The sequence below is a fragment of the Heterodontus francisci genome, chromosome 6 (genome assembly GCF_036365525.1).
Source record: "Heterodontus francisci isolate sHetFra1 chromosome 6, sHetFra1.hap1, whole genome shotgun sequence".
Taxonomy (NCBI): domain Eukaryota; kingdom Metazoa; phylum Chordata; class Chondrichthyes; order Heterodontiformes; family Heterodontidae; genus Heterodontus; species Heterodontus francisci.
Window position 1 is genome coordinate 118,879,452 of NC_090376.1, and position 20,613 is coordinate 118,900,064.

The following is a 20,613-nucleotide window of genomic DNA, read 5'->3' on the forward strand; positions in this document are numbered from 1 at the left end:
GCTGCACTGTCAGAGGGTCAGTACTGAGGGAGTGCTGCACTGTCGGAGGGTCAGTACTGAGGGAGTGCTGCACTGTCAGAGGTTCAGTACTGAGGGAGTGCCACACTGTCAGAGGGTCAGTACTGAGGGAGCGCTACACTGTCGGAGGATCAGTTCTGAGGGAGTGCTGCACTGTCAGAGAGTCAGAACTGAGGGAGCGCTGCACTGTCGGATGGTCAGTATTGAGGGAGTGCTGCACTGTTGGAGGATCAGTACTGAGGGAATGCTGCACTATTGGAGGGTCAGTACTGAGGGAGTGCTGCACTGTCAGAGGGTCAGTACTGAGGGAGTGCTGCACTGTTGGATGGTCAGTATTGAGGGAGTGCTGCACTGTCGGAGAGTCAGTACTGAGGGAGTGCTGCACTGTCAGAGGGTCAGTACTGAGGGAGTGCTGCACTGTCAGAGGGTCAGTACTGAGGGAGTGCTGCACTGTCGGAGGGTCAGTACTGAGTGAGTGCTGCACTGTCAGAGTGTCAGTACTGAGGGAGTGCTGCACTGTCGGAGGGTCAGTACTGAGGGAGTGCTGCACTGTCAGAGGGTCAGTACTGAGGGAGTGCTGCACTGTCGGAGGGGCAGTACTCAGGGAGTGCTGCACTGTCGGAGGGGCAGTACTGAGGGGGTGCTGCACTGACGGAGGGTCAGTACTGAGGGACTGCTGCACTGTCGGAGGGGCAGTACTGAGGGAGTGCTGCACTGTCGGAGGGTCAGTACTGAGCGAGTGCTGCACTGTCGGAGGGTCAGTACTGAGGGAGTGCTGCACTGTCGGATGGCCAGTATTGAGGGAGTGCTGCACTGTTGGAGGATCAGTACTGAGGGAGTGCTGCACTATTGGAGGGTCAGTACTGAGGGAGTGCTGCACTGTCAGAGGGTCAGTATTGAGGGAGTGCTGCACTGTTGGATGGTCAGTACTGAGGGAGAGCTGCACTGTCAGAGGGGCAGTACTGAGGGAGTGCTGCACTGTCAGAGGGTCAGTATTGAGTGAGTGCTGCACTGTTGGATGGTCAGTACTGAGGGAGAGCTGCACTGTCAGAGGGGCAGTACTGAGGGAGTGCTGTACCTTCGGAGGGTCAGTACTGAGGGAGTGCTGCACTGTCAGAGGGTCAGTACTGAGGGAGCGCTGCACTGTCGGATGGTCAGTATTGAGGGAGTGCTGCACTGTTGGAGGATCAGTACTGAGGGAGCGCTGCATCGTCAGAGGGTCAGTACTAAGGGAGTGCTGCACTATTGGAGGGTCAGTACTGAGGGAGTGCTGCACTGTCAGAGGGTCAGTACTGAGGGAGTGCTGCTCTGTTGGATGGTCAGTACTGAGGGAGTGCTGCACTGTCGGAGGGTCAGTACTGAGGGAGCGCTACATGTCGGAGGATCAGTTCTGAGGGAGTGCTGCACTGTTGGAGAGTCAGTACTGAGGGAGCGCTGCACTGTCAGAGCGTCAGTACTGAGGGAGTGCTGCACTGTCGGATGGTCAGTACTGAGGGAGTGCTGCACTGTCAGAGGTTCAGTACTGAGGGAGTGCCACACTGTCAGAGGGTCAGTACTGAGGGAGCGCTACACTGTCGGAGGATCAGTTCTGAGGGAGTGCTGCACTGTCAGAGAGTCAGAACTGAGGGAGCGCTGCACTGTCGGATGGTCAGTATTGAGGGAGTGCTGCACTGTTGGAGGATCAGTACTGAGGGAATGCTGCACTATTGGAGGGTCAGTACTGAGGGAGTGCTGCACTGTCAGAGGGTCAGTACTGAGGGAGTGCTGCACTGTTGGATGGTCAGTATTGAGGGAGTGCTGCACTGTCGGAGAGTCAGTACTGAGGGAGTGCTGCACTGTCAGAGGGTCAGTACTGAGGGAGTGCTGCACTGTCAGAGGGTCAGTACTGAGGGAGTGCTGCACTGTCGGAGGGTCAGTACTGAGGGAGTGCTGCACTGTCAGAGTGTCAGTACTGAGGGAGTGCTGCTCTGTTGGATGGTCAGTACTGAGGGAGTGCTGCACTGTCGGAGGGTCAGTACTGAGGGAGCGCTACATGTCGGAGGATCAGTTCTGAGGGAGTGCTGCACTGTTGGAGAGTCAGTACTGAGGGAGCGCTGCACTGTCAGAGGGTCAGTACTGAGGGTGTGCTGCACTGTCGGAGGGTCAGTACTGAGGGAGTGCTGCACTGTCAGAGGTTCAGTACTGAAGGAGTGCCACACTGTCGGAGGGGCAGTACTGAGGGAGTGCTGCACTGTGGGAGGGTCAGTACTGAGCGAGTGCTGCACTGTCGGAGGGTCAGTACTGAGGGAGTGCTGCACTGTCGGATGGCCAGTATTGAGGGAGTGCTGCACTGTTGGAGGATCAGTACTGAGGGAGTGCTGCACTATTGGAGGGTCAGTACTGAGGGAGTGCTGTACTGTCAGAGGGTCAGTATTGAGGGAGTGCTGCACTGTTGGATGGTCAGTACTGAGGGAGAGCTGCACTGTCAGAGGGGCAGTACTGAGGGAGTGCTGCACTGTCAGAGGGTCAGTATTGAGGGAGTGCTGCACTGTTGGATGGTCAGTACTGAGGGAGAGCTGCACTGTCAGAGGGGCAGTACTGAGGGAGTGCTGTACTGTCGGAGGGTCAGTACTGAGGGAGTGCTGCACTGTCAGAGGGTCAGTACTGAGGGAGTGCTGCACTGTCGGAGGGTCAGTACTGAGGGAGTTCTGCACTGTCGGAGGGTCAGTACTGAAGGAGAGCTGCACTGTCGGAGGGGCAGTATTGAGGGAGTGCTGCACTGTCGGAGATGCAGTACTGAGGGAGTGCTGCACTGTCGGAGGCTCAGTACCGAGGGAGTGCTGCACTGTCGGAGGAGCAGTACTGAAGGAGTGCTGCACTGTTGGAGGGGCAGTACTGAGGGAGTGCTGCACTGTCGGAAGTTCAGTACTGAGGGAGTGCTGCACTATCGGAGGGGCAGTACTGAGGGAGTGCTGCACTGTCGGAGGGTCATTACTGAGGGAGTGCTGCATTGTTGGAGGGTCAGTACTGAGGGAGTGCTGCAATGTCGGAAGTTCAGTACTGAGGGAGTGCTGCACGATCGGAGGGGCAGTACTGAGGGAGTGCTGCACTGTCGGAGGGTCATTACTGAGGGAGTGCTGCACTGTCGGAGGGTCAGTACTGAGGGAGTGCTGCACTGATGGAGTTGACAGGGAGTGAATGAAACATGTTGACAGATTGTTGTTTCTTTTAGGGAGCTAATGGTGTCCCAGGGCCAATGGGAATTCCCGGCCCCAAAGGTGATCCAGGTGATATCCAAACTTTACCTGGAGTGAAAGGGGATCGAGGGGAGCGTGGATTCCCAGGCGCTCCAGGTGTAACAGGTCTGGATGGATTAACTGGCAAAGATGGACCTCCAGGTTTCCCAGGCCCCAAAGGCGAGTCGGTAAGTATTGAGATATGGAACTGTTCAACAAGAGATTCAGAGTGTTCTGCTGGACTCTGATATCAGGAGGTTGTAGAATGTGGATCAGGGCACAGAGAGAGACTGACCGCAGCACAGAGAGAGACTGACTGCAGCACAGAGAGAGACTGACCGCAGCACAGAGAGAGACTGACTGCAGCACAGAGAGAGACTGACCGCAGCACAGAGAGAGACTGACCGCAGCACAGAGAGAGACTGACTGCAGCACAGAGAGAGACTGACCGCAGCACAGAGAGAGACTGACTGCAGCACAGAGAGAGACTGACTGCAGCACAGAGAGAGACTGACCACAGCACAGAGAGAGACTGACCGCAGCACAGAGAGAGACTGACCGCAGCACAGAGAGACTGACCGCAGCACAAAGAGAGACTGACCGCAGCACAGGGAGACTGACTGCAGCACAGGGAGACTGACTGCAGCACAGAGAGACTGACCGCAGCACAGAGAGACTGACCGCAGCACAGAGAGACTGACTGCAGCACAGAGAGAGACTGACCGCAGCACAGAGAGACTGACTGCAGCACAGAGAGAGACTGACTGCAGCACAGAGAGACTGACTGCAGCACAGGGAGACTGACTGCAGCACAGAGAGACTGATCGCAGCACAGAGAGAGACTGACTGCAGCACAGAGAGAGACTGACCGCAGCACAGAGAAACTGACCGCAGCACAGGGAGCCTGACCGCAGCACAGAGAGACTGACCGCAGCACAGAGAGACTGACTGCAGCACAGAGAGAGACTGACCGCAGCACAGAGAAACTGACCGCAGCACAGGGAGACTGACCGCAGCACAGAGAGACTGATCGCAGCACAGAGAGACTGACTGCAGCACAGAGAGAGACTGACCGCAGCACAGAGAAACTGACCGCAGCACAGGGAGACTGACCGCAGCACAGAGAAACTGGCCGCAGCACAGGGAGACTGACCGCAGCACAGAGAGACTGACCGCAGCACAGAGAGACTGACTGCAGCACAGAGAGAGACTGACCGCAGCACAGAGAGACTGACCGCAGCACAGAGAGACTGACTGCAGCACAGAGAGACTGACCGCAGCACAGAGAGAGACTGACCGCAGCACAGAGAGACTGACCACAGCACAGGGAGAGACTGACCGCAGCACAGAGAGAGACTGACTGCAGCACAGAGAGAGACTGACCGCTGCACAGGGAGAGACTGACCGCAGCACAGAGAGACTGACCGCAGCACAGGGAGACTGACCGCAGCACAGAGAGAGACTGACTGCAGCACAGAGAGACTGACCACAGCACAGAGAGAGACTGACTGCAGCACAGAGAGAGACTGACCGCAGCACAGGGAGAGACTGACCGCAGCACAGAGAGAGACTGACTGCAGCACAGGGAGAGACTGACCGCAGCACAGAGAGAGACTGACCGCAGCACAGAGAGACTGACCGCAGCACAGGGAGAGACTGACCGCAGCACAGAGAGACTGACCGCAGCACAGGGAGACTGACCGCAGCACAGAGAGACTGACCGCAGCACAGGGAGACTGACCGCAGCACAGAGAGAGACTGACCGCAGCACAGAGAGACTGACCGCAGCACAGAGAGAGACTGACTGCAGCACAGAGAGACTGACCGCAGCACAGGGAGACTGACTGCAGCACAGAGAGACTGACCACAGCACAGAGAGACTGACTGCAGCACAGAGAGAGAGTGACCGCAGCACAGAGAGACTGACCGCAGCACAGAGAGAGACTGACTGCAGCACAGAGAGACTGACCGCAGCACAGAGAGAGACTGACTGCAGCACAGAGAGAGACTGACCGCAGCACAGAGAGACTGACCGCAGCACACAGAGAGACTGACTGCAGCACAGAGAGACTGACCGCAGCACAGAGAGAGACTGACCGCAGCACAGAGAGACTGACCGCAGCACAGAGAGAGACTGACTGCAGCACAGGGAGACTGACCGCAGCACAGGGAGACTGACTGCAGCACAGAGAGACTGACCGCAGCACAGAGAGAGACTGACCTCAGCACAGAGAGACTGACCGCAGCACAGGGAGACTGACTGCAGCACAGAGAGAGACTGACCGCAGCACAGAGAGACTGACCGCAGCACAGGGAGACTGACTGCAGCACAGAGAGACTGACTGCAGCACAGGGAGACATAGCAAATATCAACATTGAAGGGATTATGGAACTAACATTAATTCTATCAGACAGTAGGTTGCTACAGTAATGATGTAGCATTCCCTGAATTTCCCCAGCTCTTACCTGTCATCTCTAACTGTTTAGGGAAACATTGGCTTCAAAGGTGAACCAGGTTTACCTGGACGCCCAGGTTTAACCGGACCGCCAGGAGACCGAGGACCTCCAGGACTTCCGGGAGTGGGTGAGCCAGGCTTTCTGGGTGAAAAGGGCGCCCAAGGATTTCCAGGACATCCAGGACTACCTGGTACACCAGGTAAGTTCTGGTTAAACACTCAGTCCCTCAGCCCACCTGTAGTGTATTGTGGATTCACCAAGACACTAAAGGCTGGTTTGTCCTTTACGAATCTAGTCTGTTTATGAATGGAACATCCTGCAGGGCTCACAAAGCTGAACCCTTCTATTCTCAATCTACTTTGTACTGGGAATGCATTAAATGGTTGTGGGTTTAGAAACAGAAACACATCTTGTAAAGATGAAACCAGCGGGTCAGTGGCGAACACAAATATTTTGTGACTCTCAATCAACGACTAGGGAAGCACATGATCAGCAAGAGAGTGTGAAAAGTATCCATCTGCTCATGTAGGAGTCTGTTTGAACACAAGATTAGAACGTTCCGCACTGCCCACTGGGCTGGGCATTCCACACTGCCCACTGGGCTGGGCGTTCCACACTGCCCACTGGACTGGACGTTCCACACTGCCCACTGGACTGGACGTTCCACACTGCCCACTGGACTGGAAGTTCCACACTGCCCACTGGACTGGAAGTTCCACACTGCCCACTGGACTGGATGTTTCACACTGCCCACTGGACAGGGCCCACGCTGCCCACTGGACTGGGCGTTCCACACTGCCCACTGGACTGGGCGTTCCACACTGCCCACTGGACTGGATGTTCCACACTGCCCACTGGACTGGATGTTTCACACTGCCCACTGGACTGGGCGTTCCACACTGCCCACTGGACTGGCTGTTTCACACTGCCCACTGGACTGGGCATTCCACACTGCCCACTGGACTGGGCATTCCACACTGCCCACTGGACTGGATGTTTCACACTGCCCATTGGACTGGGCATTCCACACTGCCCACTGGACTGGATGTTCCACACTGCCCACTGGACTGGGCATTCCACACTGCCCACTGGACTGGATGTTCCACACTGTCCACTGGACTGGGCATTCCACACTGCCCACTGGACTGGATGTTCCACACTGTCCACTGGACTGGATGTTCCACACTGCCCACTGGACTGGATGTTTCACACTGCCCACTGGACTGGGCGTTCCACACTGCCCACTGGACTGGATGTTTCACACTGCCCACTGGACTGGGCATTCCACACTGCCCACTGGACTGGGCATTCCACACTGCCCACTGGACTGGATGTTTCACACTGCCCACTGGACTGGATGTTCCACACTGTCAACTGGACTGGGCATTCCACACTGCCCACTGGACTGGATGTTCCACACTGTCCACTGGACTGGGCATTCCACACTGCCCACTGGAGTGGATGTTCCACACTGTCCACTGGACTGGGCATTCCACACTGCCCACTGGACTGGATGTTTCACACTGCCCACTGGACTGGATGTTTCACACTGCCCAGTGAACTGGGCGTTCCACACTGCCCACTGAACTGAATGTTCCACACTGCCCACTGGACTGGATGTTTCACACTGCCCACTGGACTGGATGTTCCACACTGCCCACTGGACTGGTTGTTTCACACTGCCCACTGGACTGGGCATTCCACACTGCCCACTGGACTGGATGTTTCACACTGCCCACTGGACTGGATGTTCCACACTGCCCACTGGACTGTTTGTTCCACACTGCCCACTGGACTGGGCATTCCACACTGCCCACTGGACTGGATGTTCCACACTGCCCACTGGACTGAGCATTCCACACTGCCCACTGGACTGGATGTTTCACACTGCCCACTGGACTGGGCATTCCACACTGCCCACTGGACTGGGCATTCCACACTGCCCACTGGACTGGATGTTCCACACTGCCCACTGGACTGGGCATTCCATACTGCCCACTGGACTGGATGTTTCACACTGCCCACTGGACTGGATGTTCCACACTACTCACTGGACTGGGCATTCCACACTGTCCACTGGACTGGGCATTCCACACTGCCCACTGGACTGGATGTTCCACACTGCCCACTAGACTGGGCATTCCACACTGCCCACTGGACTGGGCATTCCACACTGCCACTGGACTGGATGTTCCACACTACTCACTGGACTGGATGTTCCACACTACTCACTGGACTGGGCATTCCACACTACACTGGACTGGGCATTCCACGCTGCCACTGGACTGGATGTTCCACACTACTCACTGGACTAGATGTTCCACACTGCCCACTGGACTGGGCATTCCACACTGCCACTGGACTGGATGTTCCACACTACTCACTGGACTGGATGTTCCACACTGCCCACTGGACTGGGCATTCCACACTGCCACTGGACTGGGCATTCCACACTGCCCACTGGACTGGATGTTCCACACTGCCCACTGGACTGGGCATTCCACACTGCCCACTGGACTGGATGTTCCACACTACTCACTGGACTGGGCATTCCACACTACACTGGACTGGGCATTCCACGCTGCCACTGGACTGGATGTTCCACACTACTCACTGGACTAGATGTTCCACACTGCCCACTGGACTGGGCATTCCACACTGCCACTGGACTGGATGTTCCACACTACTCACTGGACTGGATGTTCCACACTGCCCACTGGACTGGGCATTCCACACTGCCACTGGACTGGGCATTCCACACTGCCCACTGGACTGGATGTTCCACACTGCCCACTGGACTGGGCATTCCACACTGCCCACTGGACTGGATGTTCCACACTACTCACTGGACTGGATGTTCCACACTGCCCACTGGACTGGGCATTCCACACTGCCACTGGACTGGGCATTCCACACTGCCCACTGGACTGGATGTTCCACACTGCCCACTGGACTGGGCATTCCACACTGCCCACTGGACTGGATGTTTCACACTGCCCACTGGACTGGATGTTCCACACTACTCACTGGACTGGGCATTCCACACTGTCCACTGGACTGGGCATTCCACACTGCCCACTGGACTGGATGTTCCACACTGCCCACTAGACTGGGCATTCCACACTGCCCACTGGACTGGGCATTCCACACTGCCACTGGACTGGATGTTCCACACTACTCACTGGACTGGATGTTCCACACTACTCACTGGACTGGGCATTCCACACTACACTGGACTGGGCATTCCACGCTGCCACTGGACTGGATGTTCCACACTACTCACTGGACTAGATGTTCCACACTGCCCACTGGACTGGGCATTCCACACTGCCACTGGACTGGATGTTCCACACTACTCACTGGACTGGATGTTCCACACTACTCACTGGACTGGATGTTCCACACTGCCCACTGGACTGGGCATTCCACACTGCCACTGGACTGGATGTTCCACACTACTCACTGGACTGGATGTTCCACACTACTCACTGGACTGGATGTTCCACACTGCCCACTGGACTGGGCATTCCACACTGCCACTGGACTGGATGTTCCACACTACTCACTGGACTGGATGTTCCACACTACTCACTGGACTGGGCATTCCACACTGCCCACTGGACTGGGCATTCCACACTGCCCACTGGACTGGGCATTTCACACCGTCCACTGGACTGGATGTTCCACACTGCCCACTGGGCTGTACATAAAGGATATTCCTAGACTTTCCTCTCTGTCTCCCTCTGTCAGGAGATTGGATGAAAGGGGTGAGGGTGATGGTATGCGTAGCATGCTTCCTGTTGGATGGGACAAGGCTTGATATTCGAACTGTTTTTTTCTCTTGTGCCTCTTTATACATTCATAAGAAAATGGAAGAGAGACAAGGACCAGATGACAATAGAATGGGAAGGGCCGATGGTTCCTGTACAGAATGTGTAGACTCTGAGATTCTGGTTACTTATGTCTCACGTTTGCAGTACAGAAAAAAAAATTAATGGCTATCACAACCCAGGAAAATAAATCGCAACCAAAAGCACACCAACTTCCGTTGACTATCTGAGTTTATAATAATCGATAGATTTTAATGAATATATTGATTGCAATCGCTACTTTTTCATAAAACTCTAATTGTTCTGTTGACTGTTTCCATGCAACAGGTCAGAAAGGTGAATCAGGAAACGCCATCAGTAAACCGGGATTCCAAGGTCTTCCTGGGCCTCAAGGGTTAAAAGGCGAGCCCGGGATTCGAGGTAAGTTCACCTGTCCATCTAGCCATCGTCAGGGAATGCAGAAAATATATTGAAAAAATTAATATTGTTAATCTTCGAAATTCTGTTATTCCTCCTCGTTAATTTTCACCATCTTGTTACTTGAGCTTTGCTGCATAAATGTTTGTTGCTTATTTGGCCAACAGGTGACGATGGACTGCCAGGTGCCCCGGGTTTGCAAGGAGCTGTCGGCCCAAAAGGTGATCCAGGTCCCACTGGCATTGGATTTCCAGGTCCAACTGGTGCTAAAGGTAAGTGGACTCACACACCAGCTGAACCATAACTGCACTGTAACCACATCAGAACCACACTCACAAAACCCACATTGTCACCGCACCATAACCGCACACACTCACACCCCCGCACCATAAACGCATTCACACCCCCGCACCGTAACCACACTCACACCCCCGCACGGTAACCGCACTCACTCCCCCGCACCATAACCGCATTCACACCCCCGCACCGTAACCGCGCTCACACCCCCGCACCATAACCGCACTCACACCCCCGCACCATAACCGCACTCACTCCCCCGCACCATAACCGCATTCACACCCCGCACCGTAACCACACTCACACCCCGCACGGTAACCGCACTCACTCCCCCGCACCATAACCGCATTCACACCCCCGCACCGTAACCACACTCACACCCCGCACGGTAACCGCACTCACTCCCCCGCACCATAACCGCATTCACACCCCCGCACCGTAACGCGCTCACACCCCCGCACCTTAACCGCACTCACACCCCCGCACCATAACCGCACTCACTCCCCCACACCATAACCGCATTCACACCCCCGCACCGTAACCGCATGCGCTCCCCCGCAAAGTAACCGCACTCACACCCCCGCACCGTAACCACACTCACACCCCCACACCATAACCGCACTCACTCCCCCACACCATAACCGCACTCACACCCCCACACCATAACCGCACTCACACCCCCGCACCGTAACCAGACTCACACCCCCGCACCATAATCGCACTCACACCCCCACACCATAACCAGACTCACACCCCCACACCATAACCGCACTCACACCCCCGCACCGTAACCAGACTCACACCCCCACACCATAACCGCACTCACACCCCCACACCATAACCGCACTCACACCCCCACACCATAACCAGACTCACACCCCCACACCATAACCGCACTCACACCCCCGCACCGTAACCAGACTCACACCCCCGCACCATAATCGCACTCACACCCCCACACCATAACCAGACTCACACCCCCACACCATAATCGCACTCACACCCCCGCACCGTAACCAGACTCACACCCCCGCACCATAATCGCACTCACACCCCCGCACCGTAACCAGACTCACACCCCCGCACCATAATCGCACTCACACCCCCACACCATAACCAGACTCACACCCCCACACCATAACCGCACTCACTCCCCCGCACCGTAACCAGACTCACACCCCCACACCATAACCGCACTCACTCCCCCGCACCGTAACCAGACTCACACCCCCGCACCATAATCGCACTCACACCCCCACACCATAACCAGACTCACACCCCCACACCATAACCGCACTCACTCCCCCACACCATAACTGCACTCACACCCCCGCACCGTAACCACACTCACACCCCCACACCATAACTGCATTCACACCCCCGCACCGTAACCAGACTCACACCCCCACACCATAATCGCACTCACTCCCCCGCACCGTAACCGCATTCACACCCCCGCACCGTAACCGCACTCACTCCCCCGCACCATAACCGCATTCACACCCCCGCACCGTAACCGCACTCACTCCCCCGCACCATAACCGCACTCACACCCCCGCACCGTAACCAGACTCACACCCCCGCACCATAATCGCACTCACACCCCCACACCATAACCAGACTCACACCCCCACACCATAACCGCATTCACACCCCCGCACCGTAACCACACTCACACCCCCACACCATAACTGCACTCACACCCCCGCACCATAACCGCATTCACACCCCCGCACCGTAACCACACTCACACCCCCACACCATAATCGCACTCACTCCCCCACACCATAACCGCATTCACACCCCCGCACCGTAACCACACTCACACCCCCACACCATAATCGCACTCACTCCCCCACACCATAACCGCATTCACACCCCCGCACCGTAACCACACTCACACCCCCACACCATAATCGCACTCACTCCCCCACACCATAATCGCACTCACTCCCCCACACCATAACCGCATTCACACCCCCGCACCGTAACCGCACTCACACCCCCGCACCGTAACCGCATTCACACCCCCGCACCGTAACCAGACTCACTCCCCCACACCATAATCGCACTCACTCCCCCACACCATAACCGCACTCACTCCCCCGCACGGTAACCACACTCACACCCCCGCACCGTAACCGCATGCGCTCCCCCGCAAAGTAACCGCACTTACACCCCCGCACCGTAACCACACTCACACCCCCACACCATAACCGCACTCACTCCCCCGCTCCATAATCGCACTCACTCCCCCGCTCCATAACCGCACTCACTCCCCCACACCATAACCGCACTCACACCCCCACACCATAATCGCACTCACTCCCCCGCTCCATAACCGCACTCACTCCCCCGCTCCATAACCGCACTCACTCCCCCGCTCCATAACCGCACTCACACCCCCACACCATAACCGCACTCACACCCCCGCACCGTAACCAGACTCACACCCCCACACCATAATCGCACTCACTCCCCCACACCATAACCAGACTCACACCCCCACACCATAATCGCACTCACTCCCCCGCTCCATAACCGCACTCACACCCCCACACCATAATCGCACTCACACCCCCGCACCGTAACCAGACTCACACCCCCACACCATAATCGCACTCACACCCCCGCACCGTAACCAGACTCACACCCCCACACCATAACCGCACTCACTCCCCCGCGCCATAACCGCATTCACACCCCCGCCCCGTAACCGCATTCACACCCCCACACCATAACCGCATTCACACCCCCGCACCGTAACCGCATTCACACCCCCACACCATAACCGCATTCACACCCCCGCACCGTAACCGCACTCACTCCCCCGCACCGTAACCACACTCACACCCCCACACCATAACCGCATTCACACCCCCGCACCGTAACCACACTCACACCCCCACACCATAACTGCACTCACACCCCCGCACCGTAACCACACTCACACCCCCGCACCGTAACTGCACTCACACCCCCGCACCGTAACCACACTCACTCCCCCACACCATAACTGCACTCACACCCCCGCACCGTAACCACACTCACACCCCCACACCATAACTGCACTCACACCCCCGCACCGTAACCACACTCACACCCCCGCACCGTAACTGCACTCACACCCCCGCACCGTAACCGCACTCACTCCCCCACACCATAACTGCACTCACACCCCCGCACCGTAACCGCACTCACTCCCCCACACCATAACTGCACTCACACCCCCGCACCGTAACCACACTCACACCCCCACACCATAACTGCACTCACACCCCCGCACCGTAACCACACTCACACCCCCGCACCGTAACTGCACTCACACCCCCGCACCGTAACCACACTCACACCCCCACACCATAACTGCACTCACACCCCCGCACCATAACCACACTCACTCCCCCACACCATAACCGCAACTCACACCCCCGCACCATAACCGCATTCACTCCCCCGCACCATAACCGCATTCACACCCCCGCACCGTAACCGCACTCACTCCCCCGCACCATAACCGCAACTCACACCCCCGCACCATAACCGCATTCACACCCCCGCACCGTAACCACACTCACTCCCCCGCACCATAACCGCACTCACTCCCCCGCACCATAACCGCATTCACACCCCCACACCATAACTGCACTCACACCCCCGCACCGTAACCACACTCACACCCCCACACCATAACTGCACTCACACCCCCGCCCCGTAACCGCATTCACACCCCCGCACCGTAACCGCACTCACTCCCCCGCACCATAACCGCACTCACTCCCCCGCACCATAACCGCATTCACACCCCCGCACCGTAACCACACTCACACCCCCACACCATAACCGCACTCACTCCCCCGCACCATAACCGCATTCACACCCCCGCACCGTAACCACACTCACACCCCCGCACCGTAACCAGACTCACACCCCCACACCATAACCACACTCACACCCCCGCACCGTAACCAGACTCACACCCCCACACCATAACCGCACTCACTCCCCCACACCATAACCGCACTCACTCCCCCACACCATAACCGCACTCACACCCCCACACCATAAGCGCACTCACACCCCCACACCATAACCGCACTCACTCCCCCACACCATAAGCGCACTCACACCCCCACACCATAAGCGCACTCACACCCCCACACCATAACCGCACTCACTCCCCCACACCATAAGCGCACTCACACCCCCACACCATAACCGCACTCACTCCCCCACACCATAACCACACTCACACCCCCACACCATAACCACACTCACTCCCCCACTCCGTAACCGCACTCACACCCCCGCACCGTAACCGCACTCACTCCCCCACACCATAACCGCACTCACACCCCCGCACCGTAACCGCACTCACTCCCCCACACAATAACCGCACTCACTCCCCCGCACCATAACCGCACTCACTCCCCCACTCCGTAACCGCACTCACACCCCCGCAACGTAACCACACTCACACCCCCTCACCATAACCGCACTCACTCCCCCGCACCGTAACCACACTCACACCCCCACACCATAACCGCTCTCACTCCCCCACACAATAACCGCACTCACACCCCCGCACCATAACCGCACTCACACCCCCGCACCATAACCGCACTCACACCCCCACACCATAACCGCACTCACTCCCCCACACCATAACCGCACTCACTCCCCCGCACCATAACCGCACTCACACCCCCACACCATAACCGCACTCACTCCCCCACACCATAACCGCACTCACACCCCCGCACCATAACCGCACTCACTCCCCCACACCATAACCGCACTCACTCCCCCACACCGTAACCGCACTCACTCCCCCGCACCATAACCGCACTCACTCCCCCACACCGAAATAGGTTTGGAATTTCAGTGAGGTTCTGGTGATTGTGCACTTGAACTTTGACAGAAACCTGGCTGAATCTCCCAGCCCACAACCAAAGAAATTATGGCAACAGCAAAAAGTTACAACACAGAAACAGACCATTCGGTCCATCCACTCTGTGTTAGAGTTTACCCTGCATATGAGCAAATAGTCCCAATCATGTTTATATCCTGTTTCCACATCCCGTCATCCTGCTCTCCGATCTAATGTTGACACAGTTTCTGCCACAACCACTAACTGGGAGTGAATCCCACATCCTCATTACTCCCTCTATTGAGGAATTTTCTCCTGCCATCTGTCCTAAACTCTTATATTTAATCCTGTATCAATGGCTCCTTGTTCTTGAACCCTCAATACTGGAAATAGTCTGTTTCTATTTACCCTTTCACAACCTTTCATCACTTCAGGCACTTGTATTGAATCAGGATGTAATCTGCGTCATGCTATCAAAAAAGACCCAACTTTTCAAGTCTTTCCTCCTATTTGTATTAGCTCACATCACACCAGTGAATCTGTACTGTTCCCTCCCTCAAGCCTCAATATACTTCCTGTAACAAGGAGCCCAATCTTCCACTGAAGACTCAGAAACAGCTACTCTGCCTGCCTCTCCGAACACTGAATGGATGGTTTGAAGGAGACAGGAAAGGCTGTAAGTCATTCACATCCATCCTTTCTATCTCACAGGTTCGCCTGGAATTCCAGGACAGCCAGGCCCTCCTGGTCTTTCAGGACGTCCAGGGAACGATGGCATCCCAGGCCAGCCAGGACCCCCAGGGTCAAAGGTCAGTGATAAACTCCGTGGACTATGCCACTTGACTCCAATACATTACTTTATTTTTTACCTTCTTTGTAATCCTTGTTGCTAATGACCTGGAATTGGGCATCCAGTGGCGTTCCCCAGGCTTCAGTGTTGGGACCACTGCTCTGCTTGATATATATTAATGACCTGGACTTGGCTATCCAGGGCCTAATTTCAATGTTCGTGGATAATACAAAACTCAGAGATGTCATAAACAATGAGGAGATAGTAATAGACTTCGTGATGGCATAGACAGTCTGGTGAAATGTGCAGACACACGGCAGATGAAATTTAATACAGAGATGTTTGAAGTGATACTTATTGCTAGGAAGAATGTGAAGAGGCATTATGAACTAAATGCTACATGATTAAAGTGGGTGCAGGAACAAATACACCCAGGGTTTCACATATACAAATCCTTGAAGGTGGAGGACCAGCTGAGAAGGCTGTTTAAAAGAGCATACAGGATCCTTGGTGTTACTAATATAGGCACCAAATACAAAAGCATGGAAGTTATTCTAAACCTTTATTAAGCACTTGTTAAACTCCAGCTGGAGTATTGTGTCCAATTCTGAGCGCCCAGCTTTAGGAAGGATATCAAGGCTTTGGAGAGGGTACGGAGGAGATTTACTAGAATGGTCCCAGGGATGAGGGACTTCAGTTATGTGGAGAGACTGGCGAAGCTGGGATTGTTCTCCTAAGAGCAGAGAAGGTTAAGGGGAGATTTATTAGAGATATTAAAAACTGTGAAGGGTTTTGAAAGAGTAAATATTCATAGAGTCATTGCAGCATAGGAGGCCTTTCAGCCCATTGAGTCCATGCCAGCTCTCCATACAGCAATCCAATCAGTCCCACTCCCTGTTCCTTTCCAGTAGTCCTGACAGTTTATTTCCTTCAAGTGCCCATCCAATTTCCTTTTAAAGTCATTTATTGTTTCTGCTTCCACCGCCCTCGTGGGCAGTGAATTCCAGGTCATTACCACTCACTGTGTAGAAAAGATCTTTCTCATATTCCCCCTGCATCTTTTGCCCAAAACCTTCAATCTGTGTCCCCTAGTCCTTGTACCATCAGCTAATGGGAGCAGCTTTTCTTTGTACACCAGTCTCCTTTGCTCCAAGGAGAACAACCCCAGCTTCTCCAATCTAACCTTGTAACTAAAATCCCTCATCACTGGAACCATTCTGATAAATCTCCTCTGCACCCTCTCAAGGACCCTCACATCCTTCCTAAAGTGTGGTGACCAGAACTGGACATAATACTCCAGTTGGGGCCTAACCAGAGCTTTATAAAGGTTCAGCATAACTTCCCTGCTTTTGTACTCTGTGCCTCTATTTATGAATCCCAAGATCCCATATGCTTTACTAACCACTCTCTCAACCTGTCCCGTCACCTTCAAAGATCAATGCACATGTACCCCCAGGTCCCTCTGTCCCTGTACATTCTTTAGAGCTGTGCCATTAAGTATATATTGCCTCTCCCTATTCCTTCTGCTACAATGCATCACCTCACACTTCTCTGTATTAAATTCTATCTGCCACTTGTCTGCCCATTCTGCTCAACTATCTCTGTCCTGTTGCATACGATTCACATCATCCTCACTGTTTGCTTCACCTCCAAGTTTGGTATAATCAGCAAATTTTGAAATTTTACTCTGTGTTCCAATATCCATGTCATTTATATATATCACAAAAGCAGTGGTCCTAGCACTGGTCCTTGGGGAACACCACTGTCTGCCATCCTCCAGTCTAAAAAGCAACCATTTACCATGACTCGCTGTTTTTTGTCCTTAAGCCAATTTTTTGTCCAAGCTGACATTGACCCTCCTATTCCATTAGCCTCAATTTTGTTAAGCAGCCTTTTATGTGGTACTTTGTCAAATGCTTTCTTAAAATCCATATAAACAACATCCACCGCATTCCCTTCATCAACCTTCTCTGTTACTTCATCAAAAAATTCAATTAGATTAGTCGAACAATATCTGCACTTCTACTAATATTTTCTCAGCTTCCTCTTCCTTAATAAACACCGATACAAAACACTCATTTAGTACTCTAGTCTTGCTTTGCACCTCTAAGCATTTTTTACCCACTTTGTCCCTAATAGGCCCCACCCCAGCTCTTACTACCTGCTTACTATTTACATGCCGGTAGAAGATTTTTAGGTTCCCTTTTATCTTAACTGTCATTCTATTCTCATACTCTCTCTTTGCCAGTCTTATTTTCCTCTTCACCTCCCCTCTAAACTTATTACATTTGGTCTGATTCTCACTTGAAGAATTCACCAGATGTGCATCATACACCCTCTTTTTTTATTTCATCAACCAAGGATCCGTGGCTTTGGTTCCCTTACCTTTCCCTCTTGTTGCAATGTACCTAGCCTGTACCAGAAACATCTCCTGCTTAAAGGTCAGCCAGTGTTCCCTTACCACTTCCATTTCCAGTGGCAGGAGGATCGGTAACTAAAGGGCACAGATTTAAGGTGATCGGCAAAGGAACAGGAGGTGACATGAGTAGAATTTTTTACACAGTGAGTTGTTGTGATCTGGAACGCGCTGCCTGAAAGGGCGGTGGAAGCAGATTCAATAGTAACTTTCAAAAGGGAAATTGGATAAATACTTGAAAAGGAAAAAGTTGCAGGGCTCTGGAGAAAGAGCAGGGGAGAATGGGACTAACTGGATAACTCTTTCAAAGAGCCATCACAGGCATGATGGGCCAAATGCCCTCCTTCTGTGCTGTATCATTCAATGATTCTAACTAACTAATTCTGTACTGAATTCAGGGACAACCAGGAGTGGGGCTCCCAGGCCCCCAAGGATTTCCAGGTGTCCCAGGAGTTGATGGAATTCCAGGAGATAAAGGTGAACCAGGACTCCCTGGCATACCTGGAGCGTCAGGCCGCCCTGGTTTACCTGGCTTCAAAGGTGATAAAGGTGAGCAAAAGGTCAACTCCAAGAATGTTTCAAAGAATAAACTTCAAATTTACCTTTAAAATGAGTGCTATAAAGGAAAGCTGACTTGTATTTCTATTGAGCATTTCATCGCCTCTGGACGTCCCACAGTGCTACACATCCAATGAGGCACTTCTTAAATTAAAAATTGTAGTCAGTGCTGTAATGGAGGGAACTGTTAGTCACAGTTAGATAACAAAGCACAGATAGATCAAGCAGACACCTCACCAGCTACCATTCTATATTATAAAATAACAACACACTGTCCACAAGTGGCAGTCGACAAATTTCCCCACTTCCCAGGTGCAAAAGTTAGCTCCCCATCAAATTCTTCTTTTAAATCATAAAGCTTGAAAAATATGTTTTGCCAACTGCCGATAGATACTTCATAATTTTTACAGTTTAGGGTTTTAGTAGTTTCCCCAGTTATTATCAGTGATTCCCAGTGGAATTCTGTTCCCTACAATCCAGTAATGTGTTCTCAGCAGAGATAACTACCCCAGGTTCCCCCACTAGCTGTGATCTTGCTCTTTGCAGCCAATGTACTGCACATTGCACTACCAAATAATTTGCATTAATACCTATTAACCAAAACCCTATGAAATCAGATCCCTATTGTGAAGGTTTTCCTGCTGCGAGCACATAGGAAGTTGTGAGCGGCCTGTCCCATGACTTTGTAATGATCTGGAACATGGCTGCAACTCCCAACAGGAGAGGCTGTGAATCAGGGGAGTGCACCTGTGGAAAATCACCCTTACTGTCCCAAGTTCTATTGAAAATGGTAGAGTAATTTGCAATTAAGTAATGATAGGAATCACAAGAGACTTGTCAAATGCTAAACTTACAATGTGTCTCAAGATAGGTGAAAGGAAAAGAGACTGTAATAGGTCAACTGGTCTATTTTAGAATCTGAAAGCAATATAACAATTTTTGATTGCTTCCTGAACATATTTCTGGGAAAGTCACTGCGTCATGTTGTGTTGTATAGTGTAACAGGTTGATCAAAGCCCATAAAGAAATCATCCATTTGATTGAGTACCAGATTTGGAAAGAATTATTAAAGTGAAACCATCTTCAGATTTTATTTTATTTCAGATTTTAATTATTGGTTAAATCTCAGCCTCTTTCAAAATGAAGTTATCAAATGAACTCAACGACCTTTACATTGTTTACTTCCTGTAAGCGCCGTGCTCTTCAGACATCACTTTTCATTGGTTGCTTCAAGGTAACATTGCAACAAATCAGAATTGAAGCAGGGAACATGCAAATTAAAAATTCAGGGACAAAAACAAGAAATGCTGGAATCGCTCAGCAGGTCTGGCAGCATCTGTGGAAAGAGAAGCAGAGTTAACGTTTCGGGTCACTGACCCTTCTTCGGAACTTCGGGTTCCGAAGAAGGGTCACTGACCCGAAACGTTAACTCTGCTTCTCTTTCCACAGATGCTGCCAGACCTGCTGAGCGATTACAGCATTTCTTGTTTTTGTTTCAGATTTCCAGCATCCGCAGTATTTTGCTTTTATTAAAAATTCAGGGAATCGTTTTGAAAAGACAATACATTTTTTTTACATGGCGTGAGAACCTTATAATAAAACTGTGGATCCTACACACATCGAGCGTTGCCCTAGGGAGGAGGGTCTGCTAACACAGGGGAAAATCTCAAATACTACTAATTACATCACTCAAGATTGGAGCTAGACAGAAAGGTTGGTGGAGTTGCGTATAAAGATGAGGATTG

General features: G+C 53.1%; 1 protein-coding gene across 1 annotated transcript in view; it reads left to right on the top strand.

The window, feature by feature from the left end:
* The window catches only part of LOC137371494 (collagen alpha-1(IV) chain-like), a 230,441-nt gene that overhangs the window by 165,236 nt on the left and 44,592 nt on the right, over positions 1 to 20,613 (top strand). Inside the window, exons 25-30 of the mRNA XM_068034182.1 lie at positions 3,230 to 3,421; positions 5,721 to 5,889; positions 9,848 to 9,940; positions 10,105 to 10,209; positions 15,816 to 15,913; positions 18,709 to 18,859. Of these exons, the coding sequence (XP_067890283.1) occupies positions 3,230 to 3,421; positions 5,721 to 5,889; positions 9,848 to 9,940; positions 10,105 to 10,209; positions 15,816 to 15,913; positions 18,709 to 18,859 (808 nt within the window). The remainder of the gene's footprint in view (positions 1 to 3,229; positions 3,422 to 5,720; positions 5,890 to 9,847; positions 9,941 to 10,104; positions 10,210 to 15,815; positions 15,914 to 18,708; positions 18,860 to 20,613) is intronic.